Source organism: Canis lupus, chromosome 20 (assembly GCF_011100685.1).
Source record: "Canis lupus familiaris isolate Mischka breed German Shepherd chromosome 20, alternate assembly UU_Cfam_GSD_1.0, whole genome shotgun sequence".
Lineage (NCBI taxonomy): Eukaryota > Metazoa > Chordata > Mammalia > Carnivora > Canidae > Canis > Canis lupus.
In genome coordinates this window covers 39,422,199-39,449,252 of record NC_049241.1, presented here as the reverse complement: position 1 = coordinate 39,449,252, position 27,054 = coordinate 39,422,199, and the positions used below count along the sequence as shown (strand labels likewise).

The following is a 27,054-nucleotide window of genomic DNA, read 5'->3' as shown; positions in this document are numbered from 1 at the left end:
TCTTCGCCCGGGGGCTGGGACCCAGCGCAGGTCCGCCTCCTCCTCGCCGCGCCCCGCCCTGAGCCCGCGTCCCCGCTCCTGGCCGCTGCCGAGGCGTCCCGGATTGCGCTCGGCCGGGGTCTTGCCGGGGCGCATCCCGCCGGATCCTTGGCCGCGGGCAGGCTCCCTCCACCTCGCTCTGCTTCCGCCTCGCCTCCTCCCGCCCCGCCCTAGGCTCGGCAGGTCTCCGTTCCCATTGGCCTCCGGGAGGAAAGGGTCCAGCGTGGAAACGGTCAGGGAGAGCTTCCTCCTGAAATTTGGACCGCATGCTCGGAAGCGGCCGCCCTCGACAGCCATCAGGTCTGAGTGAGAGAGACGAGCGTCTTCTGTGCCCTCTGGATCCCAGCGCCGGCACGTCTTAGCCACTCACTAGCTCTGGAAGCAAGAGCTTTATTTGCGAGGCTCGGCCCTCTGAGCAGATTCAGGTTGCAGGGCTGGTTACTCTCAACACACAGTAGGAGCCAAAGGGCTTTACCTCGATGGCTAGACAGCCTGGGTTTGATCTCAGCTTCTCTATTTTTGGCTGTGCAGCCTTGGGCAAAGTGCTTGCCCTCTCAGTTGTGTGCCTGTTGCCTCAGAACGTCGTGTTAGGACCGAATGAGCTATAGTCTACTTAAAATGCTTAGCACAGGATTTGGGGAAGAGTAGGTGCTCAGTGAATGTCAATTCTTGTGATTGCTACTGTTTAAAGACTGGCTCGGTGTCTCTGGAGAGGTTTATGACCCTGCTGGGTGAGTGCTGAGGCTCTAGCCCCTTAGGTAACTATCCTGGTCTGTTAAGCATTTGCACAGGTGCAGGCATATGCTCTTTTTTTTTTTTTTTTTTTTTTTTTTTTTTTTAGGCATATGCTCTTGATGGTGGCTGAGAGTACTCCTGACTGTGATCATGACTTGTTTTACTTGTGATCATGATCATGTTTTACTGCTTGTACTTGAGAAAGCTGTGGCCAGGCTCGGAATTCATTAGGTTGTGAAACCGAAGAAAAGAGACCTCATTTTAAATGGAGTCAAAAGGCAAGAAGGGGGAATTCAGACATAACCATTTCTTGAAGCCCTTTACAGACCCAACGAGAAGCCTACTTTACTACCCCTGTGGGAGGAAAGATTTTTCTGATTGCAGCCCAGCCAATGAGAGCCTCGTAACAATGAAAAGCCACCACCCTCAAACTCCTGCTTCACTCCAACGAGTTCTGTTTATAACAGGCCCTTCCCACTCCCCCCTTTATAAAACAGCATTCCTCTTCTTTGTTCTCCGGACTTGGCTATGGTTTTGCAACAGCACGCCGCATCTTGTCTCAAATTGCAATTCTCTGCTGTTCCCAAATAGACCCACTTTTGCTGGCAAAATAACGATTTTATTTTTAAGGTAAACAAGGTACTCAATGTGTATATCCTGGTGTGTGGCCAATTACCGCATGCCCTGCTGCTCACACCGCACTCCCTTCCAGCCACGATAGCAGCGACATTGAAACTCCACAGCCATCCTCATCCGATCCTCACGGGAGAGGGCACCTTGTAGGGTCAAGGGCCTGCCACCAGGAGGGAGCTGGATGGAGAAACTGGTGGGGTTGAGGAAGAGGAGGGCCTCAGGGTAGCTAGGGCGCCTGACACAGCGACCATGGCCTGAGCATAGGGCTTGACTGCACAGAAGAACCCCACTGGTCACGTTGAGGATGAAGGGCCCCAGGGTGGTGTCCACATACTCCTTGATGGCCTGGCATGATTCCTGAGTGGGGGGGAGGAACATCAGGGACACCATGATCACGCATGGGCCAATCTAGGGCATTGACTCGCTCTTTTACCTGCTGGCCAACCAGGACTGCAGGGATAGAAAGGGTGGGCCAGGGTCTCCCCTCCCAGTCAGCCTGGCAGCCCCACCCCTGCCCGCAGCCCTCACCCCCATCCTGGGCCTGAGCTCACCTTGGTTCTTGTGTTCTCCCAGCTTACCCAGAGCACCACTCCTGCTGCCCCCTGGGCTGCACTTTCCCCTAGGCTGTGCTCCAGTTCGTCCTGGGGAAAGGGACAATATGGCTCTGAGAGGCCTTCCTCCCTCCCCTCAGCAGATTGCCATAACACCGCTGGATGGGACAAATAACTCATAACCGCCACCTGGGGCTGCTCTGGCCCTGGTGGCAAGAGGCAAGCCTGTCCTCCCTCTGGCCTGTGAGTGCCACACAGCAGGTACTACATCTTTGTGTGATGAATGCTGAATCGCCTCTACAGAGCACAGAACTTGGCACACAGTAGGAGCTCAAGGAATGGAAAATAATGGATAAAAGTGCCCCAAGGCTGTGGGCCTCACTTATTAGACCTAATGCCCGAAAAGATAGGTTACAAGGTGGGTGGGGTCACAGGAGACTCACCAGGGGCAGAACGCGGTTCGTGTTGTCATAGAAGATCTGAGCATAGGGCAGCACTGGCAGATAGGGGTCCCCAACATCCTCAGCCACACGGAATGCCTCGCCTACACGGTGCCGCACATACATCTGTCCCTTCCCTGTGCCCTCCAGCTCTGTGGGCAAGTAGATGCTGGGGTAGAGGGCACGGCTCTGGCGCCATAGCCATCCCAGTTGGTCATTCTGGGCACCAATACCTGGTGGGCACTCGCCTGTATAGTTGGGGCTTAGAAAATCATAGTTATAGCAGTCAGGGAAGCCATAGAAGCCCCAGAGGCCACGAGGCCTCAGTGCTTGGCCCAGCTTGAGGGTGCCTGCCATCCAGGCCTGTGCAGCTTTCTGGAACTGGTCCCGAGCTGCTGCCTCCACCCGAGTAGCTGGCCAGTCTGGATGCTGCCCCCGTACCAGTGCCCGTGAGCGCTGCCGGTAAATGTCCTTGCTGTCCCAGTTGAAGGCCCAGCGTGGGCGCCATGCCTCCCAGTCGATGACCGCCAGTCCTGAGAAGTCAGACTCAGGTATGGCAGCCTGAATGTCCTGGAATGAGTGGACCAGGTGGGTATCCAGGCTGGCATTCTGGGGCAGGCCACCAAACACAGGCTCCCCAGCAGATGTGTAATATGGGTAGGTGCCCAGCTGGTAGCTGTAGAAAATGGTCATGTCGGGGCCACGGAAGGTCTGCCCTGGGTTGGCCACCACATCGAAGACACTGACATCCACATCCACGCCGTATTTCTCCAGGCACCACTGGGTGTTTGCGTTCCAGATGGTGGTGAAGGGCTGGTTGGGTACCACGGAGCTCCTGGAGCCTTGGGCGGTGCCGAGCAAGGTCAGGAAGAGGGCATAGGTGGGAAGCAGATGGACTGCCATGGCAGAGGATGAGTCTAGGGAAACCTGGCCAGGGGAGGCAAAGCTGAGAGCAGGTTCTGAACTCTCTGACTCCCTACTCAGAAAAGGCCAGCCAAGCCCCTTGCTCATTAATCCACCCCAGCTCCAGCTTTAGGTAAACATTGACCTTGGCTCAGGGCTCGGGGAGGTCAGAGGGCAAAGGAAAGGCACGGAGGGGGTGCATATCTGAGTTGTCTCTAGGATGGGGCCTCTGCCCTCTTGTCTCCCACAGACTTTGTCAGGCTTTGTGTGTGTGTAGTGTGTGCCTAAGCTAACGGATCCCCTTCCCCCGGGGTGTTGCGGGGGTGGGGGTGGGGGCGCGACAGAAGCTATGACTTCTGTTTTGAGAAGAGCTGCTGAGAGCCAGGCCCTCAACCCCCAGGCTGACCTGACTGATGGAGGATCCTTTCCTGTCTCATCCCCTAGGAATCCTGGCCAGCCACTGGAGGAAGAGATGCTCAGCGACCAACGACAGGTCAGCCCAACCCTCCAGGATACCCGCGAGTCTGCCCACTTGTCCCTGCTGACCTCAGGGCTGAAGGGCCTCATCCTCCACATTTCCTGACCCCCGAGTGAGGGCCTAGGCAGGGCTCAGCAAGATTCTGTTCCTCAACTCTGGCCCCAGCGGCACCAGACTCTGGGAGGAAGCTGCTGCTGGAAACTCTGAGCTTTTGTCAGGGGGTCACCCCACCCAGTCTGGGGGCGGGCTGAGGGGCAGGCCTGGGGCCGGAGGGCTGGGCCAGGCAGCAGAGCCACCTCGCATCCCTAACAAAGTGCCTTGTTAGGAGGTGGGGCTGGGCCGGAAGCGGCCCTGCCCACACGGTCAACACCTCCACTGGGCTTTGTGGCTTTATTTGGGTTGGGGTTCGGGTGGGGATGGCAGCAATGCAGGGGGCCTGCCTGGGTGGCAGACCCTGCTGGACAGGCCTGTTTGTGATACTGGCATCTGGGATCCTTGGTACTGGAGATGGAGGGAGCATACTCTTGTGCAGGGGTGCCTTAGGACATTTGTGGGGCTCGGGTACTTTCGACTTTCTGGGCCCCTTCCTCAAAACATTAAAGAGTACATTTTATAGCTATGCTGGTACAAAGACAAATGCAATCCAGACTGAGGTCATTATCATATATTCATTATTAATCTGTATCTTCCTCTGATTAAAAAAGTGAAGACCTTTTTTAGGCCCCAGGCCCAACACTGACTATGCCCAGGGGGTAAGTCACCTGTGCTTTTGGGACAAGTGTGAAAGGCACTGTGTCTGTGAAGTTGGGCTGGTCACTGAGCGCATCCTTGTGAAGCCCTGCTCAGCTTTGCTCTAGGCTTTTGTGCAAGCTCCAGTAGAGCATGTCTGTGCAAACATGGGATCCAGTGAGACTGGCAGTGAGACTCCGGTCTTGTGACTATGAGACCCCATGTTTGTGTGACCATGGGTGTGTCAGTGACCACATGCTTGTTCATTCCATTATGATTTCATTTCTTTGCTGATTCAGAAGCTGGTTCTTGAGACCTGCTAGGTGCCCACACCCAGGTTTACCTGCCAGGGTGGAAGGAAACGTCATGTCCCTGGTCCAGGTGAAAGTGCTACCTGACTCTATGGCCCAGTCTGAGCCTGAGCCAGTGCTGCCCCCTGACAACAGTGGTCAATGAGTCAGTCACATAGCTTGCGGTCATCTGGACTTGGTCCTCCAGGCTAGGATGGAGAAGCTGACTGCATTGAAGCAGGAGGACCCAAGCACAGGATCACCACAGAGGTGGTGGCTACTGATCCTGTTCACAAAGTAGAGTCCCAGAGTGATGACCATTAGGCTCAGAGAGCCTGGCACAACTCCCAAGGGCTGAGTGGACAGAACATCAAGACAGCCCTGACTCCCTCTCTGAGGGTTCATACTACCTTCTGGTGCCCCCAGAAACCTAGTGCCATGATTGGCACAATCCAGCCAACCACTGGGCTGGCGTTCTCTATCTGGATTCAGTTTAGCAGAGAATCTCTAATGGTGGAACAGCAGGAAGATGCTGGGGCACCTGAAGTCCTCCCCAACCTGAGGGCCCTGCCCCTGCTGAGCTGGTCTGGCCGGAATGGTCCAAGTGCTGTGTGTGTCTGGGGTCAGTCCACCTTCGTGGTCCAGCCCTGCCTGCTCTCTCTGGTTGCGTGCCTACCCCGGGTCTGAGCCACCTCGCTCCCCATTACTCTCACCCACCCATCCACAGCTGTGGCGGTCCCTGCACCTTCCATGAGACTGTCTTCCAGGTCCTCCTGGAAAGTGATGTTATCACAGGTTTGCACGGAGGGGGCCACAGCTAGATGGGTACAGGTCACAGATGTTGGGGGGAGGAAACCGTTGTGTAAGATCATATGTGTGGGGGAAATCTCAGCTTTGCATAGGTATGAAGAATTCCTAGCTAGATGGGAAGTCACAGAGGTTGGGTATTACAGATGTGGGTAGGGTAGTTCACAGGTGTGTTTGAGGGTCACAGCTGGGTAGGGGAAGTCAGAGGTGCGAGGGCAGTAAGTCACAGCTTCTTCCTTCACCTATTTTTCCTTGACCAATATTTTCATCTTCTGCTCAGCAGGCTTCTCCCCACCATGGCCATGAGCAGCTGGGCACCCCTCCTCCACCAGGTGAACTGACACTGCCTTCCCGGATGCTACCACCAGCCCCTTCCCTCCATTCTCTGCCATCACCAGCCAGAGGGACGAGGATCACTTTACAACCTGAGCTGACATCAGTTTGGTGTGGCTCGCTTCTCCAGACTCTGCTCCCCCGAGCACATCTGAATTGGCCTTTGCATCTAGTGTGCACCCCCTTGACGACAGCACTCTTTCCTGGTGTGGCTCACAGATGCAGCCTAGCACCGGCATGTGTGTTTACTGTGTGTTTACTGCACAGGTGAGATGGTCACCGCCATCAGGCAAGGTCAGGCGTACACCCCGCCCCACCTGCAGTAACCCCTTGGCCACCCCGCAGCCTCAGATTGCCATAACCCCTTGGCCACCCCGCAGCCTCAGATTGCCAAGTCCCAGCTGTGTTCTGACTTCCTCCAGTCTTTGCCCTCACTTTATCTTTACTATCAAGCTTCCGCTTCCACTTTCAAAACTCAGTGTAGAAAGCACTTCCTTGAGGATACCTCCTTTGAGTCCTTGCGGCTGGAATGCCCCCTTCACCACTTGGCTGATTCTGGAGTGTGTCTCCTCACCTTCAGTGTATGCTGAGGGCAGGGCTGGCGTCATCACTAACACAAGGGGACCCCAAGTGTGGGTCTGATGACTGAGAAGAGAAGCAGAGACCCTCTGCTCCCAGAGACCAAGTAACTTCAAAAGCAGGGGAGTGAAGTAGGCCAGAGCTAATCTGATTACTCCAGCAGCTACCCCTCTCCCCTGGGACAGCTAGGGATAAGCCACATTCTCCCATGGCCAGGACAGGGCTGACCTCTGAGGACGTCTCTGCTCCCAGACTCAAGATGCCTCCCTCTCGCGCCACTGTGCATCTTTGCAGCGGGACAGGAACGAGGTCCCAAACCCCAGTGGAGGACTGTGACCCAGCTGGGAAGAGGCATGTGTGGCTGGAGTTCACTGCCCTTGGGAGCTGGGAGTGGAGGAGACGCCCCTGCCTGTGGGAACAGTAGGGAGGGGTGGTCTGGCTACTTGCCCAGCCAGGGAATATCAAATATCTACTTCCCCTTTCTCCCTGGATGGGCAACGTGAGGTGAGTGGCACTGGCCCAGCTAGGGACCCAGGGGCAAGTGGGCGAGCACAATGAGTCTGGTCCCTCACAGAATGTCGGGCCCAACTGCTTTCTTATCAATATGGAGAAAGCAAGGTCCTTGGTGTTGGGGTGCAATGTGAATCCTTCTGTTCCCAGTGGCCCCTGCCCCAGCAGAGCAGCTGCAGAATGGGCAGCTCTGGGCCTCCGGGTTCCATGGACTGCATATAACAAATAAGATGTCCCCAGCAGAGTCTCACAGGGACAGAGCTGAGCTCAAACCTGAGAGACCCCGAGTCTCTCACGTGTCCTGGCCTAGGTAGGTGCAGATAGTCCAAGCATAGAAGCAGTTGTTTTATATTTAATTTACAAAAGAGACCCCAAAAAAATAATAATAAACTATTCAGGGGCAGGAGAGTAGGGTCAGGTCCTCTCTGGCCCGGCTGTGCCCCTCTTCCTCTCAGGCTGGGAGAGAAGGGGCCTCTCAGGGGACTGCCCCTCCCCCTTAGAACAGGGGGGTGAGAGCTGGTATGGACGCGTTGGGGATCCCAGGGGCTCTGCCCCCCCTCCCCAGGCTCCAGTTTGTCCACCCCTCGCAGGCTCCTACAGGCCTAGCAGAGCTCTTGTGGCAGAGGCCAGCTTGCCTGGCAGCCAGGTGAGAGACCTCTATGAAGTCCAGGTGAGCACCAGGGCTGCCACAGCCAGCGGGCCGGTGAGGTGGGACCCAGCCCAGGCCCCCCGGGCACCCCCAGCTGCCCGTGTATGGTCCCACTGGCATTGCTCGCCACCCCAGCCTAAGTAGCACTGGCAGCGGAAGTGTGTCTGCAGGTGATTGAGATCAGCCCAGCTGAGCTCGCCCTCTGGTCGAAGCTGGGGCTCACCAGGTACGTGGCTAGGCACCAGGCGGAAGCTGCTGGCACTGAGGTGCAGAAAGGTATTGGCGCTGGGGTCACGGCGTACGCAGCGCCCGTGGCCATGGCACTGTGCCCAACTGCAATACTGGGCGGCCCAGGACACGTTGACTACGTAGGGAACCAGCAGCCGCTTCAGGTAATCCTTGAGGTACTGGCAGGTCTCCTGGGGGCAAAGGCCAGGGATCAGAGTCAGCCGCCTCAGCCCACAGGCCCAGATGGACATTCTGTGTTCACACTGCAAGGTCTGTACTTTCTTTTAACAGTGTCCACCTGTGTATGTGTACAGGCATGTTTGAGCCCTACTGTCCCTGTCCCTGCAGAGAAGGGAGGAGGGGACGGGGATAAGCCCAGCAGGGGAAGAGGGAAATGCAGGGGGGGCGGGGCGGGAGAGGGGAGTTAAGGGGGTAAGGGTGGAACTCAAAGGCTGTTCAGGATACCATGACTCCTTTCCTGGGACTAGGGGAAGAACGCTTTCTTCTCTGTTGGGATCAGAGGTGCCTGGGTGTGAGACAAGGGACCCAGACTAGGTTGGTTTGCCCACCTTAAGGTGGGCAGCCCAAAGCTGCACCTGTCTGTCTGCCTCCTGCAGACTCCACTTTGGCAGGCTGGTGGAGGGGGGGTTCTTACTCACCGTGCTAGTGGTGTAGCCTGCGTCGCCCCAGAGGATGACCCCGGCTGCGCCCAGGGCTGCACTCTCACCAATGGTGGAGATGAGATCCATCTGTGTGGGAGGAGGAAGAGAGTCAATGGGGAAGACCGAGACCACAGGGTGAGGACAAGACAGGCTGGGCAGGCCCCAACCCTGTTCTGACTTGCTGATCCCTCAGCCCAGTACCCCTCCCCAGCCTAAGGCAGAGGTTGTTAGATTTTCTCATTAGATGTGCAAGCCATTTGCTTCCGTACTTTGGCTTCCATTTCTCAAGCCAATGGCCCACTTGAATCTAGGATGTATCTATCAGGATGAACTCCAAAGTCAGAATGCCTAGTCCCAAGTCCCTGCTCTGCCTCGGGTGTGCTGGGAAGCTTTGAGCAAATTTCTCAGTCTCTCTGGATTTCGATTTTCTTACCCACAAAATGGAGAGACCTACTCTGCCACCCTTTCACAGGATCCCAGAGAGAATGACGGCAGGGGATTTAGGGCAGCTAGTCAGCTAGGGGGCAGGTCCCCCTGCTATCCCAAACCTGCAGTGGTACCCTGGGGAAGAAGGCAGGGCCCAGGAAGGCACGTACCTCGCTAAGGCCTGTGAGCCTGCGGCTATAGGTGGGTCGTGTGAAGACGTAGACCGGGAGCGCATGGTTGGCGTGATGGGTGTGAGCCACGCGAAGGGCCTCCTGAACTCGGAAGCTGACAAAGTTGCGGCCATGGGTGGAGGACGCAAGCGTCTCGTCCAGGTAAACAGAAGGGAAGAGGGCTGTGCTCTCGGCCCAGAGCCAGGCCAGCTGATCGTTCCGGGAGACCTCAACGTCAGGGCAGCGGCCGGTGTAGGTCTCCCAGTTCTGCACATAGTCGTGGTTGTAACAGTCGGGGAAGAGGTAGAAGCCCCAGAGGTGCCGTGGCCGAACTGCCTTGACGAAGCGCAGGGTCTCCAGCATGAACTGCCGGGCAGCAAACTCAAACTCGTACTGCGCCTGCTTCACCACACGGTCTGCAGGCCAGTCAGGGTGGCGAACAGCCACCAGCTGGCGCGATGACTGGCGGTATATGTCCTTATCCTGCCAATTGCGCACCCACACAGGCCGCCAGTCCTCCCAGTCGATGACTGCCAGGCCTGCAGGCTCCTGTGAACGAATGTAGTGCTCCACATGTTCCTGCAGCATCTTCAGATGTGCCCAGAGGCTGCCATTCTGTGGCACGCCACCATGCACAGACCTCCCCACTGAACTGAAGCGTGGATACAGGCCCAGCCGGTCATGGTAGAAGATGGTGATGTTCTGGTTCACAAAACCCTCATTGGGTGAGGCCTGCACATCAAAGGCCTTCAGGTCCAGTGGTACCTTGAGACGAGGGCCACAGTCTTGTGTGGGCACATCCCATGCTACCACAAAGGGCCGGCCGGTAAAGATGGGTGGTGCTGTGGGTTTGAGCTGGGCGGCCCATGCCACCACCACCAGGGCCAGTGTGACGGCAGGGCCCAGGCCTGCCCACATGCTGGGGGCTGCAGGGAGACGGTGGTGTCACCTGCCTGACACCAGCTCAGGAACTGGGGGAAAGATGGGAGAGAGCAAGTCAGTCTACAGAATCCTGGAGGTGTCCACCACAAACCCATTCACACCCCCAAAGCCCAAGCTGTGTGGGGCACTGTGCCCAGTTAGGGGACTGTAACAGGTCTGAGAGACCACAGACCACTGAGAAGGCAAGACACCCTGGGAACTCACTGCCAGGAACATAGGGCTCCTTCCTGGAGCAGGTGGCTTATGGCTGGGCAGAGACCTCTGGTAGATCTGTGGGTCTGAGAATTGGCAGGCTGAGCTATGGACTCGCTGCTCAGAAATACAGATGCCTGCACACCGCCCAACAACACACGGTTTCAGAGAGCCCCAAACCCAAGGCCCACTCTGTACCCCGTGAAGAACTCCTGATCTAGAGAAATGCTAGCATTGGGATAAGGCAGGGCAGAGCTCAAGCAGCCACCAGGAAGCTGGAAGACAGCCGCAGAGCTGGTATCTGTGCAGCACCCGCCTGGCGGAAGAGCGAGGCTGTCAGGACTGTCTCAGGCGCAGACCTTCTCTCCCAAGCTCGGTGGAGGCCCCACCGGGACAAAGGGGCGGCAGACCTCCCATGGCGGCGCCGGCGACCGGCCCTTCCCTCCGCAGCCACCGGGAATGCGCGCGCCCGCTGGCCAGGCGGGCCCGGGGAGGAGCTCACTTCTCCTGGCCTTTGTGCGGGACCCCGCCCCCGCCCCGCACGTGGGGCCTGAGCCGGGCCGGGGGGGGGGGGGGGTCCCTGGGCCGCCCCGCTGGGCGCATCCCCGAGGGTCCAAACCCAGCCTACGGGGAGAGCCGCTAGGCTTGCACCGTTCGCCCTCACCTCGCGCGGGGCGCCGCCGGGACCCGCGCCACGGCCACCGCCATCCCCGACCCAGCCCGGCCCGCTCCGGCCGCTCGCCCAGGCGCGGTCCCGGCTCGGCGCCTCTGCTGCTCCGCCCCCCACCGCAGCCCGGCCCGCGGGCCCTTTAAGAATCCAGCGTGGAGGTGGGCCCCGGGCAGGACTTGCGGCGGCGGCGGGGAGGTGGGCCTCACTTTCGCGCAGCCAGTGCCGCCTTTAGGCCTCCAGGGTCCCCAGATCCTCCGCCGAGGAATGTGGCCACGCATCTGGGGTCGTGAGGCCCCTCTAACGGGGCCTTCTTCTGGAGTCTCAGGCGCGAGCTCCAGTCAGTCCAAGATTTCCTCCCCCACCAGCCCGCGGCCGGTGGTACAGTCCTCCGCTCGGCCGCGCGACCAGCCAGCTTAAAGGGACAGCATCCGGGACGCGAGTCGCGGAGGGAATAAAGAAGGCGGTGTTCCTCCGCCCGTCCATAAGGTGGTGCTGCGGCGCCCGGGGCCTTGGCTGGGGGCAGCCCAGGATCTGGCCCTGTACCCGCGAGTGTAGCTTCCAGCCCTGGGGCCGTAGTTTGGAGAGAGAGACGGTGACCAGAGCCGACCTCGGGCCTCCCTGGACAGTATTGCCAGGTCCCTACGGATCAGGGCTCCCCTCCCCCCGTCCCAGTCTGAAGGGAAGCCCCGCCCCCTGCCCGACTGGGAGAGAGGGGGCCAAGCTCCTGCCGTTTAGCCCTCGCCGGGCTGGGCGGAGGCAGTGGTTGTCTTGGCAACACGAGCTTTGAGTCGCAGCGTGGCCGGCCCCGCTGGGGGCCGGTAAGCCCAGCGGGCCCTGGGGGTAGGGGCCCAGTCTCTGTGGAGGCCCGTAGGAGCCCCCCAGGCCTTAGTTCAACTCTGAGAAGGCTGCTGCGGTTGCAGCAGTGCCCGGCCCGACAGCAGAGAAATTGGCCTGGCTAGAGGGGCTTCCCCGAATCTCCACCCGCTATCAGGAGCCCTTTCGCCCCACGAGCCCCTCCTGTTGAGGAGCAGGCTTGGAGCTAGACCGGGCCGCCCTGCCTCTTCCTAGATCCTCTCCGCCGAACCCCGTACAGGGCTCAGCTCCCCAAAGGGCCTGGGTCTGCACCAGCAGCCCATTCCCGTCCGCGTGCCAGGGACAGGAGAGAGGTAGAGCTCCTGCGAGAGGATCTACGGGGTTGCAGGCCAGTCGCCTGCACTGGGCTCACCTGTGTGGGAGCCCGTGGGCCCAGTAGGTCGGCGGCCTCCCTCCTTCCCCGGGTGAGCCTCTCCGGCTAAGCTACTCGCACCAGCTGCTGCCCGCCGGGCAGCCCGCCGGCGACTTGATAAACCCCATCCCCTCCCACCCGCTCCCGCCTCCCACCCCAGCCCTTTTTCCTCACTTCCTGCTGCCCCTCTGAGAGGAAAGGGCCAGGAACCGGCGCGGGGGAAGGGACCGCCTTGACCCTGTTTCCCTCCGGCTTGCCCTGCTGGCTGGCTGCCTTCCCCCCTCCTCCCCCAGTATGCCCTGGCCCTGCGAACTGCACCAGGTGACAGGAAGGCTGTGGGACTTGGCTCAGGTGACAGCCTGCGCCATGCCGGCAGGGCAGCTTCCTAACCCCGAGAGCTCTTCTCCTTAACCTTCCCTTGGGATTGAGGCCCATCCTCAAATCCAGTAGCCTGTGAGTGCAGGGCCCCAGTGGTGGGATGCTTGCCTCAAGGTCCCCAAAAACAGGTGGTGAAGAAGGGAACTGGCTCTGAGGGGGTTTGGGGGAACTTCCAGGAGCTGAGTCAATTTTTTTTTCCACTGAGAGCGGAAGTATCCCAAGTGACAGACTGGACAATGTGTTGATGTGTGTGACTGCAGGGTTGGGGTGGGACAGGGGCTGGGAGGGGTCTATAGGCCTCCAGCTCTCCTGCCAGAGGACATTCCTGGGTGAACTTCACCAAGACACTGTAGAGCAGGGAGCTCATAACTGGTGAGAAAAGGGTTGTTTCCATAGGAAGAGGGTGCCTATAACAGGGCTGGCCCGAGAGAGCTGCAGCAGAGTCTCAGCAGACTGTTCCAGAGGGTTGGACAAGTATGCACATCCTCAAGTCACCCTGAGCTTACCTTGTTCACCCTACCAGCCCACCTCCTTGATACCCAGGGCCTCTGTCCTAACAGAAGGCTGCAGAAGACTGGGCAACTGGGGCAATTGGGTACATGCCTCAGAGTCTGTCCCTGAGGACCAAGGAGTCCAGGACATGGCAAGGGAGGGTGTGTCCTCATACCACTGTGCTAGCTCCACAAGGGACAGAAGCCTTGGAAACTGCGAGGGTGGGGGCCCCTGGGGAAACAAAGGCCAGACCAGACTGTCCCAGGGCAGGACACTTCCTCAGGCAGCCAGCAGGAAGGAAGTGAGCACAGCCCAGTGGAAGGGAGTGGAGGAGCACTGCCCTGACCCCCCATTGTTTCCAGCTTTGGGGTCAGCTGGGGCAGGCTGAACACAGGGAGTTCCCCCACACTGGGAGAGTGGTGATGGGAGATGGGATGCCATCTGGCATGGAAGAACCCTGGCCTTGGGGCGGTAAGGGGGATAACGGAGGATGACAGGCCTTATGTCTGGCATCTGATCAGGAAAGTGGGAAGGTGCCCAAAGAACTACAAAGGCTGCACAGGATGATCCTCCTCCGGATGTGACAAATTTAAGCCTCCAAAAGACTGGCAGGCCAACTCCCCAGACCCAGAAGCCTGTGTCCCTAAACTCCCTCTTCCCTAACGAGAAGAGGGCTGATGGCCAAGGGCTGAGCTGAGAAGCAGCCTTATAGCAGGGCCTGAGAGGTGCAGGCCAAATGTACATAGGGTGCAACTAGAGGTGAGAACACAGTGTCAGAAACGGAGAACATACTAGGTGGGTGAGTTTGCATGATGGAATAGAAGCCCCAAGCCCATTCTCCTGGTGGAATCCACATGCAGTCCTGGGAGGAAGCAGGTGGGTTTGGGCTACATAGCCTGGCAGTAGGCCAAGGGCATGGTGGCACCCATCTGATTGCTGTCCACTTAAGATGGGTCTTGGCAGTCCATGGGGTTTGTGCTGTGACTTCATGTGAGGTCAGCTGGCACTGCTTGGGGCAGGATAGCTGTTGGAGAACTACCTGAGGTGATGGTCTCACATCAGGTCTGGCAGGTGGGGCCAATCCCTAGTGAACCACCCCAAAGCCTTCCAATTCCTTCCAATAGTCCCCACCTATTAAACACAATAGACAAGTTAGGGCTTCCATTCTGAGGGGGCCTGCCCTGAGGGCTGTGAATACACTGCCACCTGCTGGTCACAGCTGGGATGACCACAGGCTGGGCTCAGGCTTACTGGGACTGAGCCTTGCTGATATACATGGGGGGCCATCAGAGTGGCCCAATCTAGACACTGGATGTCACAGCAGATGGCACTCTTGTATGCAGGGTCTACAAATAATTTTATTGAAACTAAACAAATAACACAACAGCTTTCTTAGATTGGGGACCACCCTTCCCAAGCCATTTCCCATACTCTTAAAAGCACAGAGCTTGCACAGTAAGGAATTAAAAAAAAAAGTCATTTTGATGTAGAAATCAGACTCTGCCCCAACATCATGGACTAGACTATTTACAAACTTTCACATTTTAAGTATTCCTTTATGGTTGATCTCTCCTTTATGTCTCTACCCAGGGGCTCTAGTACCTTCCGTTGACTGATCCTGAGGGATGGGTATACTGTAGGAAAAAGGGTGGTGGGCTCCTTACCGCTACTGGCACCAGCCCTAGCGTGCTGTCCCTCACCAAAGGGTGGCAGATGATCTCCTCCCAATAGCAGGGGTAGGTAGGTGTGTGTGTGTGTGTGTGTGTGTGTTGGGGGGGCTGGCACAAAGGCAAGGAGGAATAGACAAAGTAGGTGGGTTGGGGCAATTCCCCATAGGCACAGGCATCATAGCCCTTCCTGATCCCGTCTGTCTTATGCCCTCTCAACTGGGTGTGTGTGTGTGTGTGGGGGGGGGGGGGGGGGGCAACAGTAGTTGCAATGGGGGAGGGATCAGTCCAGCCCTGGGTGAAGGGAGAATCCTCCCACACCAGTCCCATCTCCTATTAACAGCCAGAAAACTGTCCATCCATCTGAGAGTCGGAACAGATGAGCAGGCAGGCAGGAAGAATCAGGCTTGCACTGCTCTCTGCCTCTGTCCAACACAGAAGGAATCGAGGTAGCAAACGGCTGAAATGCTCCAACAAGGGGGTAAGGGAAATGAGGGAAAGGAAGTTCCCACTTGTGTATAGCTCCCACAGCCCAGGGGCTGGAAGAAGGCAGACCTTGCTTGTAAAGTGCTGTAGCCCCTAGCAGGGCTGGGCCCTAGGCAAGCTTGGAAGAAAGCAGGCCAGGCAAGGGTGCAGGAACCAGGCATTCCTGACCAGCATATGCCCTGCCATGCTCCTTATAGGGATTGCTGGGGAAGGTGGGCTGGTAACTCTGCCATAGCCCTCGCCAGCCACCAGCCACCTCTTGTCCACATACAAACCAACACCCAACCAATATTGCAGGACTGCCCTGCTCACAGCTGAAGTTTCCAGGCCAATGCAGTTTATTCAGGGTTGTGGCCCCAGCTTAGGTTCCTTAATGGAAGCCACACCTTGAGCCTGGGACTTTCTCGATGGGGTAGGGAGTGCTTATGCCTGCCACTCCCCAGGCTCACACCTCATAGAGGATCACAGGAAAATCCACGTGGATGCGGGGAGGATCCAGCTTCACGATGCCCTGCCATGGAAACAGAGGCTTGTGAGGGCCAGCTCCTCCCCCCAAAAAGCCCCCACCATGACAGCAGACCCCATCTGGGTCTACTTCCATATACTCAACATAGGCTCTATGACCACTGCCCAGCCCCTCACCTGAGGAATCAGGTTCTTATGCACCCGCCTCAGCTTGGCCCGCTTCTGCCCGTTCTTGGTGACGATTGTCTCCTCGTAGAACTCATGAGCCAGATCCCCATCCTCGTCATAGAACATGGAGCTGTGTGGAAAGACAGGGAACGGGCTGGGCTGGAGCCCCATACCCGGTCATGGCAAATGACCAGACTACAGGGAAGTGTACCCATCTCCAAATGGGGAGGAACAACGTTGGTGGGAGGGAGAGAGGATAATAAGCTGGAAGAAACCCTTGTTTAGGGCCTGGGTCTACTAGAAGCAAGTGGGGAGTGGGATGGTAGCCAGGGCTACCCTCTCAGGCTCTAGGAAGAGAGATCGTATCAGAGCACATTGCCAAGGCCAGTTCTCATCATTGGTTTGTTAAGCAAAAAGTAGCCACGTCAACATCAGGCCCTTGCCTTCACCCAGGACTTCTAGAGTGGGTAGCATGATGACCTAGGCATGTGTCTCACTCCAGAAAATACTGCTGGCCTTGGGCCAACCTGAGATGGCAGCTGCCTGAGCTAGGAGGGAGCCTAAAGAGAAAAAGGTTGAATCCTCCCCACCCACCCCAGGTGGCTGTTGTAGGCAAACTACCACGGTTGGCTCTTTCTAGTATCTACAGTCAAGTCTCCAGCATCACGAGTACCACTTCCCTGGGCCCAACAGGGGCAGGCCAATATAGTAGTCCGTCTGGGCCCATGGAAAAGATAGGGGAGGTCAGCACTCCAGATCTGAAGAACGTATCTGGGTGAGGGTCCTTTTACCCAGGCTCCATCCTCAACACTAGGATCCTACTTTCCTGGCTACTACCCTCAGAGACCCAACGCCACCACGGTGGGGTATGGAAACAGCCAAAATAGGGTTATTCCTCCTTCAGAAGAATTGGAGGAGACGGAGGCTAGGAGCCTTCAACTTGCATGCTGAGCTGGAAGGGATGAAAGGAAGAAATCCTGAAGTCTCAGGGAGGCTTTATCTCAGTTTTACCGTGCAGAGGGCCTGCCCATGGACAAGCCGCAGGCCCAATCTTCCCCTAGGGAAACCTTCAGAGCATCCAGGTCTCTAGGAACTGACTGCTCTGCTTTCCCCACCTCTTGATCCCACGGGGGCCCGAAACATGGGACTTTTCCTGGCTCGAACTGGAGATCCCTCTGACGTGGGGCGCCCCGCCGCCCGCCTGTTCTCCCCGGGGCGGAATCCGCACCCTTACCCGCGGCGCGTGAATACGAAGGGGGGCACGACTCGACCTCGCGGCCGTACCAAAGCTTGCTCAGCGACTGCCGACTCCGGGCCGCCGCCCCCCGCCGCCGAGGCGAAGGGCCACAGGCCCCGAGCTTTGGAGCCGCTGGCGCCCATGTCAGGGCCGCCGGCGCATGGCGAGCCCCGCGGCCGCTTTGCTCTCACAGGACAGTCGGCGCCGCCATGCCCTGCTTCGGCCTCCGCTGGCAGGTGCTGCCGCTGCCGCCGCCGCTGCCGCCGCCGCCGCCTTCCGCAGGCTCCGCTGTCTCCACGGAAACCTCACTTCCGCTTCCGCACGCTCTGCACGCTGCCTTCTCTGATTGGCTGGCTCTCTCGTCGGTCCTCGGGGCGGGACCAATAGCCTTTTCAGAAGCTAGGCATCCCAGCAGGCACCGCGAAACGTCAGGTCCCAGCAGGCCACGCTCTGTTCAGCTGGGACAGCTCCCACCCAGTAAAGTGGACGCTGTGTCCTCCTGCTTTCTTCTTGTGTGGCGGCTCCGACGTCCTCGACCCGCAGAGGTCAGGTCCAGCGGGCCTGCCCAACCACCAGCTTCCCCGCAACCAGCACTTTAGGGCTGCCCCAGGCCAGGCGGCGCACTGCCCTCTGGACTCCCTTTTACTCCCAGTTTCTGCGATCTACACTGTCGCATGTAGAGGAGAAACAAAACCTAAGGAAAATTAATTGGTCAAATGTATAGCTACGTTCAGTCTGAAGAATTTCAGTGTTCTTTACAAACTCACTAGGAGGCATGCTTCACGAAGGCAAGAATTAACAGATGTCGCATCTTCGGTGCCATGAACAGTATCTGGTCCACAGTAGTAGCTCAGTAAATATTTGGTGAAAACGCCTCCCACAGCTTGGGGTATATATATATATATAGTGTGTGTGTGTGTATGTGTGTATTGGGAGGGATGTGAGTTCCCTAAACTCTAGCTTATATTCTTGCCCCTACCACCACCTGAACCCCATGGTGCTGTGTAATAAATGATAGAACATATTTGTACCCCATATCCTTCACAAATTGATCACATGGTGACTTTGAGAAGGTGCTCTGTGAGCCTGTCCATCACCCTTGGCAGCCACTGACATAAGGGGCAACTTCAGTTGAGGGCCCATAATAAAGAGTTCAAAAGCAGAATTCTTAAATCTTTATTCAGCCAAATCTCTCAGGCCCCAGGCCCTGATGATGACTGTCACCCCCACCCCCTTCCCCACAGGAGGTATGCAGCTGAGGCCACAAAACATTACATACATTCGCACACATCATCAAAAATAACTGAGGGAAAGACCCTCGCTTTGATTGGCAAACAAGGCACAGACCTGGACCAGTGCTTACACTCACACAGACCCTGGCCTAGGGACATCCTCCTTGGAGGAGGCACTGAGGCACTGTTGCTGCACCATGAGCAAGCATTCCCTGATCCCAGTGTGTATGAGGAGTCAGAAGCCACTGTAGAGGGAAACCTAGACTCTTCCCCTATGCTTGCCTTATCTTGAACACCCGCCCTTGGCTCTGACTGTCCTGACCGCCCCCATCCAAGACCCAAAACATACGACCTTTCTCCATAGATGAGGGCCCTCCTCCCTCCAAACATGACCCTATTCTGTTTGTAGGGTCTCCCAAGATTCTGGTATCTGAGACATGAATTAAGGAGACTTAATTCTTCTCTATCCCTGCTGCAAGCTTGGAGCAGCTTCCAGGGGCAACCCTGGCCCACCATGACCCACTACACGAAGGGCAGAAGGGTACAGAGCCATACTCTGCTACACTCATGGGTGGACACAGGGGGCCAGCTCCCTTGCTGTTCTCTGGGCTCATTCCCCCAGTAAGTGACGACCTCCATGCACACTCATTCTTCAGGCCACATGGGCCCTGTCACACTCACACGGCACGCCCTCGGCGCTGCCTACTCTCCTCCTTTCATCCAGGGGTATGAGAGGTCACCCCAGGGGGCAGGCGTGAAGGGCTTCCTGGATCTTCTGACGGCAATAAGAGTACTTTTGCAGGATCTGGCGGAGGTGCTCCTCTTCCTCCCGCTGAAGGATGCGCAGGAAGTTGTGTAGTTCAGGCATGCTAAAGGCATCCCACTGCAGGTGGAGAGGGGGGAAACAGGCTGCAGCAGGCATGGCCAAACCAGGAGGCCCTCCCCAGAGAAGAGCAGCAGTCATGTCGCACAGCTAGGATGAGGCTTTCTGTTAGGTTCTGGCCTGAATGGCCTGAGCTAGGATTCTTGACAATAGTCTGTTTAGAAGATGGGCCCCACAACGTAGAGCAATCACCTCAAAGACAGGCAACCAAACCAGATGTTCCCCAGTAATCTGTGGACAGGTTATGCCCACACTGTGTCTCCACAGACCCAATACTTTGGAGCCAGAAAGTTTCATTGTAGCTACAAGACTCACATACTCCTGGAGAGGCTTTGCATGGCTTTTTCTCCAGTCCTATTCCTCCTTCCAACTTTAATGCAGCTGCAATCCACTAGCCCTGCCCAATGACAACCAAGAAACCGAAAGAGGGCTGTGTACTTACATTCACCTCCCCAGAGTCATTCTCCTTGAGGACAAAGCTTAGGGCCTTCTCGCTGGGCCCTGCAAGGAGCCGCAGACGCAGGGGCTGTTCATCATCCGACAGCTTCCGGAGGTACACTGAGGGACAGGCAGGGAGGCAAGAGTGTTTGATTAGAGTCAGGCCCAGTGCACTTAGCCCCTCACACATGGTGCATGCATATATACCCTCATGCATGGTGGGGTAGATGGGAAGCCCACCTTGGCCATGGCGCTCAGCCCGCTCAAAGAGTGCAAACTTGCGGGGGTCATCCACCACCAAGAATTTGCGAAGTAGGGCCTCAATGACCTCACGTGCCCGCGTGCGTGACAACACATGCAGGTGCTTGACAGCATCCTTGGGCAGGTAGAAGGAGGTGCGACGCTTCACAGCTGTGCCTCGCCCTGGGCCCCGCCTCACATCCTGCAAGGACGGTGGCTTTTTGCTGGAGGGCACTGAGACAGGGCGCACCAGCTTCAGTTGAACCTTGATGAAGCCTGTGTAGGAGCCATCCTTGTTCTGAAGAAGAGAAACCGAACCATGACTAGGTTCTAGTGAGATGGAACAGACTTGGACACCGCTAGTCCACTTGGGACTAGGCTGGATGTGAATAAATCACTGCTTAGGCCCACCCAAGAATACCTTATACAGGAGAGCTGTAGCCTCTCCTCATACCCCTTCCCCAGGCTGTCGACTCACCAGGCTCATGAAGAGGTTGCTGTTGATCTGGCTATTGTATTCCTTTATCTTCTGCTCAACCTCAGCCTGAGAAAGGTCAGGTATCTCCCACTCCGCAGGCTCATCCTGAAAGATGGGACAGGATGGACATAGGGCCCTAAAAGAACCTATCTCACTGCAATGTGTGTTACAGACAGGGAGGTGAGTCTGTGGGCCACTTTGAAAAACTGCGTCTGGGGGAGCCTTTGGAAACTGACTACAAAGCTTGAGTCCTGATGAGAAGAATCCATTACTGCTCCTGGTTTTGCATGCTATGGATGGGCACAGCAAAGGCAGAGTCATTTGGCTTCTTAATGCTGCCCACATGAGGTCTCCTCAGCACTGGGTGAGGCCCTAAGGATACCTTAAAACCAAGACAACTGAATATACAAAAAAAGATGTGGGATTCTTTTTTTTTTAAAATAAGATTTTATTTATTTATTCATGAGAGAGAGAGAGATTGGCAGAGACACAGGCAGAGGGAGAAGCAGGCTCCAAGCAGGGAGCCCGATCTGGGACTCAATCCCAGGACTCCAGGATCATGCCCTGGGCTGAAGGCAGGCACTAAACTGCTGAGCCAGGCATCCCAAGATGTGGGATTCTTATTGACAGTAAAACCACCTTTCAAGTGCACAGCCTGACTTCAGCATCCTAGTTAGGTGGGGTCAGAGGTGTCCCAGAGAAGGGAGACTACTTGGCTACTCTGCCCTGGCAAAGGGCCATGACCACAGGGTGAAAGGTATGGGGACTGGTGTACACCAGGAGCTCAGCTAGCTGTGGGTATGAGGGTGAGGGCAACCTGTACAATGTTAACACCCTCTCATGGGGGACTTGGGGCCAGCTTTGTTATGTTTCACACATTGGGAGGAAACCACTGTGACATGTCATTTGATCTTGACACAAGCTGCACAAAAGGTTGCTTCAGGCCAGGCTCCAATCTGCCTCCTAGTAGAGCCTGTCCCACGAGTGCCAAGCAGGTAGGCTTCTGTACCTCCTCCCTCCTATCTGGAGGTTCAGCCCAAAGAGTTTTAGCTCTACCACTCAGCACAGCCCCTAATCCTCCAGGGGCTGGATTCTTGTTGGAAGGGTAGAGTAGGGACCAGGGCAGCCAGAGCTCTGAATTAACTTTTTTTTTTTTTCTACCAAACTCCCTGGTTCCGTTGCATCAGCCTTACTTCCTGTTGACGTCAGCCCTGGTTGAAATGGGAGTGTCACAGACACAGCTGAGATCACTGCTGACCAATGCTTTGTCCCAGGGGAGTTCTTACCAGCTGGTCTCCTGCAGAATAACCTCGTGTCCAGCTCTGAGCCTAGGAGAGGCAGGCTTCTCCCTGACTGCTGCCTTGGAGCCCCTAAGCTTAAACCATCTGATGGGGATGAATAGGGAGGATAGATGAGACTGTACACCTGGAACAGCTTTTTAGCAGTATGCTCTTTACCTAGAACCTGCCAGTAAGTATGTGGCACTGAGGACTGAAGTGGGGGCCTCACAGGGAAAAAGTATTAGGGGAGAGGTGGGGACTGAAGCCTGTTTGCTCCCCCAGGTTTTAAAAAAAAAAATCCTCTGGATGGAGGAGAGCACTAAGAAGTGAAAACTCCAGTAGAAATCTTACTGGGGGGAGGGACAAACCCTCTAAGACTAGTAATGAACAAATAGTGTGGGCCCTCGGAAATGGGAGATTGGAAGATTGGCTGGTAAAATGAAGGCTGGATCCTGGGAATAAAGGGTGGATGTATTTGTTCAGGCCCAAGGAGAGGGCTTGGGACAGGAAGAAGTACCAGGATGGGAGAGTGCTATGGGGCAGGAGGAGAGCGGAGTAAACTCTAGTACCAGGACCAGAAGGAAGAGAATTCTGTTTACAGAACAGTGGGCAGAGAGATGGCACCAACCTATTTCCCCTCCTTGGGATGGCTCTGAGCTCCAGCCTGAGGATGAGAACACTTGCTTCTTACTCATCCCTTCCTCAGTTATCAAGGAGCCCTGACTGAGGTGCAGCGACCTATGTTCTAGTCTCTTACCCTCTCCAGGCAAACCTCCCTTAGTACTTTTTTTCCTCCTTCCTTAGCATCTTTACTCATATAACAAGGGACTTGGACAGGAGGCACTGCATTGTCCTGCCAGGATTCTAAAAGAAAAAAGTTTCTTTTTCCACTTCCAAAGCTTCCTGTTGGAGGATTCCAACAGCCATCGCAGAGGTGTGCACAGCAGGACCATGGAATTTCCCTTCTCCTGCACTACACTGACCCACTGTCCACTCTACCACTGTCCATAGTGACTGATGGTTTTTACTTTACATACAATTGGGGACTCCCCAGACTCCTTTCTTTCTTTCTTTTTTTTTTTTTTAAGATTTTATTTTTTGATGAGAGAGAGGAGAGAGACAGAGAGAAAGAGACAGGCGGAAACACAGGCAGAGGGAGAAGCAGAAGCCACGCAGGGAGCCCGATGTGGAACTCGATCCCGTGACTCCAGGATCGCGCCCTGGGCCAAAGGCAGGCGCTAAACCCCTGAGCCACTCAGGGATCCCCTCCCAGACTCCTTTTCAATTGGTTCATGTCTTGTGGTTTTCTCACCGTTCCACAATGGAAAATGGCTCAAGCCTGAGTGACAGTCCCAGGGATCCACATTCAAACCTTATATTTTAAGATCTGGGCTGAACTTTTGAGTAAAATTTAATCTAAGAGTATAAAATTTTCATCTGAAGAATTACTCACAAGTCCCTTTTCGAGGTTCATGTGAGGAACTCTGCCCTATTGCTGCAAGATATCCTGAGCTTCAGGGTCCCCGTCTCTCTTCCCTGATGCTCTGTCCAGGGTGCTCCCCTGAGGTGTACCAGCTCTAGAACAGTTACCTGAGCTTGGCCTTCACACTCATGACACACAGCACAGAGGTGTCTGGTAATGGGGACACCTAGGAGATTCCGAGAGGAACAGCTGCTCTAGCACCACATCTTACAGTCTTGGGTTAGTGGCCCCTCTTTCTTGACCCCTCCTCTGGGCTTTGTACTATCTAGCCTGCCTCACTTCCTGTGGATAAGATGCTCCTGTTTGCTAACAGTCCAGAACTAGGCTTCCTGCCCATCCATTCCCAAATACTCTTCCTACAGGTCCACACCAATTTTAGTATATGTGCTCCCGAAGCGAGCACTCCAGGCAGGTCCACTCCAGAATCCTCCACTTTCCAGCAGCTGGTGGCAGGCCAAGCTGGGTAAGAGGTGGGGACTCAGTTGGCTCCGACCAGGAGTACAAACGCAGGGGCCCGAACCTTCCTGCTAAACACATTTCCCAGTTCCCGGCGAGGACACCTCCCCTTCCACTTCCTCCCACCACCCCCACCTCCACCCCCGTCCCCCAGAGGCAGTGGGAGCGTCCGAACGCAGAAACCGAGGTGCTCGTCCAGACTGCGCAGTCGGCTTTAGTCATAGGTGGATCATGCCCGTCCCGGGTCTACCCCAAGCCACGTAGCTGCTTCCCCTGGTTCAACCGGTCTGTGACAGAGACGACAAGGCCTCGGCGCCCGGCACCGAGGCGCGAGAGCCCGGCACACGGTTCCGCGGGCGGGCCCCGGGCCGGTATGGAATCCCCACTGATGGGAGAGAGGGACTGCGCACCGACTCGAGCCGGCAACTCAGCGGAAAGGCGCAGGGGCCTGGCGATCATCACCGGCCCGCCGCCCAAAACCCCGGCCCCCACCTGGTCCCGACGCGGCCTGCGCGCCAGTGAGGTACGCGCGGTGAAGTACTGCTCCAGCTCCGAGTCCGAATCCTCCTGGCTGCAGTAGCCACTGCTCGTCGTGCTGCTCCAGGTCATCTCGAAAGAAGGCGTCCCCGCGTCCACCTCGCCCATCGCCGCGCCCGCCCGCCAGCTCCTCGAGCCCCGTGCGCCCGTGGCCTCCAACCACCGCCCGAGACGCGTGTGCGCGTGCGCTGGGATCAGGGTTCGCGCCGCAACCGTTAACGCCGAGACGTAGACAGCCACGATCTGGCTCCCTTCTCATTGGGGGGGGGACTTCGAGGGGCGGGTTCACACACGCCCCGCCTCCAGGAGTGACCTCATAGCCCAGGCAGCCCAGCTCGGCTCCGCCTCGCAGACCACACCTCTTTTGGGGAACAAGTCGGCGCGTCTGCGCATGTACACCAGCGTGGCTGCACGACCGGATGCGGATGCGGGAAGGTGCGGAAATTGCGCGGGCGTGGAGCCTCGGCTATTCCGGGCAATCCGCGCGGAGTCAGCATCCCTGGTACCCCTTCCAGCCGCTCTCGGCCGCGGGAAAACCCGCTGTTCGAACGCGCATTGCGCGTAACCGGGCGGCCCTAAGCAACTCCTGCCGTGTGGCCGGCTGGTCTGCGCACCTTTTCCGTACGCCACCCCTTGCCCCGCGCTCACCACGTTCGTGTCCCGCTCCAGCGCAGGTTCCCAGCCCAGGTCCCGGGGCCCGCAGCAGTCCAGGCAGACAAGCGCGCGGCAACGGTAGTGGCATGTGAACTTGCAATCTGCAGAGAGGCCTGGCCGTGAGGCGGAGCCCCGGCTCCAGTTCAGAGAAGCATCCCGGGGACGGCAGAGAAACCCCGGGACGAAGGCGGTTGCCCGCCAGGCTTTGCATGACCCGCCTTGTCTTACGGCCCGGGTACCCTGCCGCTGCTATGCAGATTCTAGTGTTGGTCTCCCGACGTCTGGAAACTGGCGGGAAGGCCTCAGGCGGTTAGGGATCCAGGCCGGTTGAATAGCTGGATCTCTAGCACGGAGATCCCCCTTCCGCACTGTCAAGCGCCCCCCCCCCCCCGCCCCCAGCATTTACTTGAAGGGCAAACCCCCCAAATCTTTAACCCTTTAACCCCTTTAGCTGTCATCTGTCTACATCCCTCACACCAAAACATATCATTTATCTGCATACACAGTGTAATTCCTCATCTTCACTCTCTCCTTTACCCATTCCAGTCAGGCTTGATCCTCCCTCCAGGATAATGGTTAGGGTCCTTAGCAACCTGTGCACGTTCCAATGCCAGATCCCTTCTGCATCCTCACCATGCCCCCCAGCATCGTTTGATGCTTGCTCCCCTTGGCTTCCAGGGCCCCCCATTGCCCCGGTTTTCCTCCCATGCCCTGCAGCTCCTGCTCAGCTTCTTTGGTTCTGCCTCAACTCCCAGATCTAATGGGCAAGAGTGTTTGAGACTCAATCCTGATCACTGCCATTGCCCTGCTCTGTGTACAACCCCAGATCCAAGTCTTCCATCCCTAACCTCCCTCCTCAGATCAAAGCCTGTGTCAACCCAATGTGACCAAAACCAACTTTTCTTTCACCTCCCCTCTCCTCTCCCCAGAGCTTCTCATCTTAGCAAAAATCACTACTGTCCCTGTTTGAGGCAAAAATCCCAAATCACCCTTGATCCCTCTCTTCTCTTTGCTTCTGACACATTGTCCTGTATTTCATCCCTATGTCACTTTATTTCTCCATGGGATCACTGCAATGTCTCAGCCCTTGCTCATGCTTGGTTTTCTGTCACAGCTCTGGTGTTCAGGACAGACTCTTGTACTGGATGAGAGGGTCTCTACACCTACATAGGCCTAGGATACCTTCTCTAAATCCCTAAATGGGCCAGAGGAGTGATTCTCAATTGCTCTCAATTCCAGGCTGCCTACTGAAATGATTTTTTTTTTTTTTTTTTTTGTAAATTGCTGATACATTCCTAGTGATGGATTCAACAGGTCTGAAGTCCAGGCATAGGGGTTTGGAGGGCTGTAAAATCCCAACCAATTCTAGCTGGTGTATAGCCAGGGGGACAGCAGCCTCTGCTTGCTGGCAGAAAGACTGCTGGTGTGTGATGTTTTGTGTTTTAGCACCTGGTTGGCTGGGCCTGCAATAGGTATTTGCTCAATTAAATTCTTGCTTGTAGAAGACCCACCCAAGGTACTTTTTCCCTGCTTGCCTCCATAGGTGGGTAAATTCCCCCTCCTCCCAGAGATTCTGGGGGGGTGGGGCAGTGAGTGAATCTTTGGGAAAGAGCAGGCTTGGGAACATGGACTTAGAGATTGGTCGAAATACAGACTTCTCAAGAAGAGCCAAGGCACTTAAAAGATAAAAAGCTTGAAATCAGCACCTTGTTCATAGTTATTCACAGGCATCCGCCTCTGCATAAATGTGCGCCCAATGCAGGTGGTATAGAACAAGGCTATAAACCATCTGTCTGCCTGCACTTTCTTACACGATGGAGCAAAGGCAGTGGACCTGGCCCACTGCCAGTTAGGAACCGACCCTGCCGACCGACCCCCTCCTTTGCGACTTGACACGCAGCGACGGCACTGCCCCTTGGCCGCGCATTTCGCTCTCCCAGCGCGCGGGGCTGCTACTCACGCGCGCACTGCAGGCCCTTGCGCACGACGCCCCAGATGAAGTCGCCGCAGAGGTCGCACCACGTGTGCGTGGCGGGCCCCGCAGGTTGGAAGTGGTGGCCGCGGCCCGCGACCAGCTGCCGTGCCGGATTGCGCGCGGTCCCCGGTGCGATGCGCAGCGCGTTCGCTCGCTCCAGCCGGCTGCGGCCCGGACCTCCGCGCCGCGCGGGCTCCAGTTCCCTCAGTTCAATGAGCTCGGGTTCGGTGGACATGGCCGGGTCGGGCCCGGACTCCCGCCGGCTTTGGGCGCGAGCGAGCGCGGGGCGGGCGGGGCCGCGGGGCGGGCCGCGA

General features: G+C 56.8%; 4 protein-coding genes and 1 long non-coding RNA gene across 10 annotated transcripts; 1 reads left to right on the top strand and 4 right to left on the bottom strand.

Annotated features, from left to right (window-relative positions):
• Positions 1–44: 44 nt before the first annotated feature.
• LOC111091327 lies at positions 45–7,505 on the top strand. Its single transcript, XR_005374921.1, has 3 exons — positions 45–339; positions 3,746–3,794; positions 5,889–7,505. It is a non-coding gene; the product is annotated as an uncharacterized LOC111091327 (long non-coding RNA).
• Positions 1,372–7,208, bottom strand: HYAL1 (hyaluronidase 1). The gene is made up of 4 exons (XM_038566379.1): positions 3,848–7,208; positions 2,402–3,325; positions 1,959–2,048; positions 1,372–1,764 (listed from the first exon to the last, which is right to left on the bottom strand). The coding sequence occupies exons 1-4, from the start codon at positions 3,875–3,877 to the stop codon at positions 1,447–1,449; spliced, it is 1,362 nt and encodes a 453-aa protein (XP_038422307.1). The 5' UTR covers positions 3,878–7,208; the 3' UTR covers positions 1,372–1,446.
• HYAL2 (hyaluronidase 2) lies at positions 7,360–12,488 on the bottom strand. Of its 5 annotated transcripts, none has more exons than XM_038566377.1 (4): positions 12,366–12,488; positions 9,163–10,133; positions 8,564–8,653; positions 7,360–8,095 (listed from the first exon to the last, which is right to left on the bottom strand). In XM_038566377.1, the coding sequence occupies exons 2-4, from the start codon at positions 10,078–10,080 to the stop codon at positions 7,685–7,687; spliced, it is 1,419 nt and encodes a 472-aa protein (XP_038422305.1). In that variant the 5' UTR covers positions 10,081–10,133; positions 12,366–12,488; the 3' UTR covers positions 7,360–7,684. The 5 variants fall into 5 exon arrangements, with proteins under 5 accessions (XP_038422305.1, XP_038422302.1, XP_038422303.1 ...); XM_038566374.1 differs by lacking the exon at positions 12,366–12,488 and adding an exon at positions 12,192–12,325; XM_038566375.1 differs by lacking the exon at positions 12,366–12,488 and adding an exon at positions 10,961–11,072.
• A 1,911-nt stretch (positions 12,489–14,399) lies between these two features.
• TUSC2 (tumor suppressor 2, mitochondrial calcium regulator) lies at positions 14,400–17,358 on the bottom strand. The gene is made up of 3 exons (XM_038566380.1): positions 17,082–17,358; positions 15,857–15,977; positions 14,400–15,725 (listed from the first exon to the last, which is right to left on the bottom strand). Exons 1-3 carry the CDS (start codon positions 17,225–17,227, stop codon positions 15,660–15,662), a joined length of 333 nt encoding a protein of 110 aa, XP_038422308.1. The 5' UTR covers positions 17,228–17,358; the 3' UTR covers positions 14,400–15,659.
• Positions 17,359–18,243: 885 nt separating this feature from the next.
• On the bottom strand, positions 18,244–26,990 carry RASSF1 (Ras association domain family member 1). 2 transcript variants are annotated; one of them, XM_038566372.1, is made up of 6 exons: positions 26,726–26,990; positions 24,760–24,866; positions 20,356–20,460; positions 19,878–20,175; positions 19,642–19,757; positions 18,244–19,199 (listed from the first exon to the last, which is right to left on the bottom strand). In XM_038566372.1, the coding sequence occupies exons 1-6, from the start codon at positions 26,973–26,975 to the stop codon at positions 19,053–19,055; spliced, it is 1,023 nt and encodes a 340-aa protein (XP_038422300.1). In that variant the 5' UTR covers positions 26,976–26,990; the 3' UTR covers positions 18,244–19,052. The 2 variants fall into 2 exon arrangements, with proteins under 2 accessions (XP_038422300.1, XP_038422301.1); XM_038566373.1 differs by lacking the exons at positions 24,760–24,866; positions 26,726–26,990 and adding an exon at positions 24,067–24,378.
• Between the last annotated feature and the right edge of the window lie 64 nt (positions 26,991–27,054).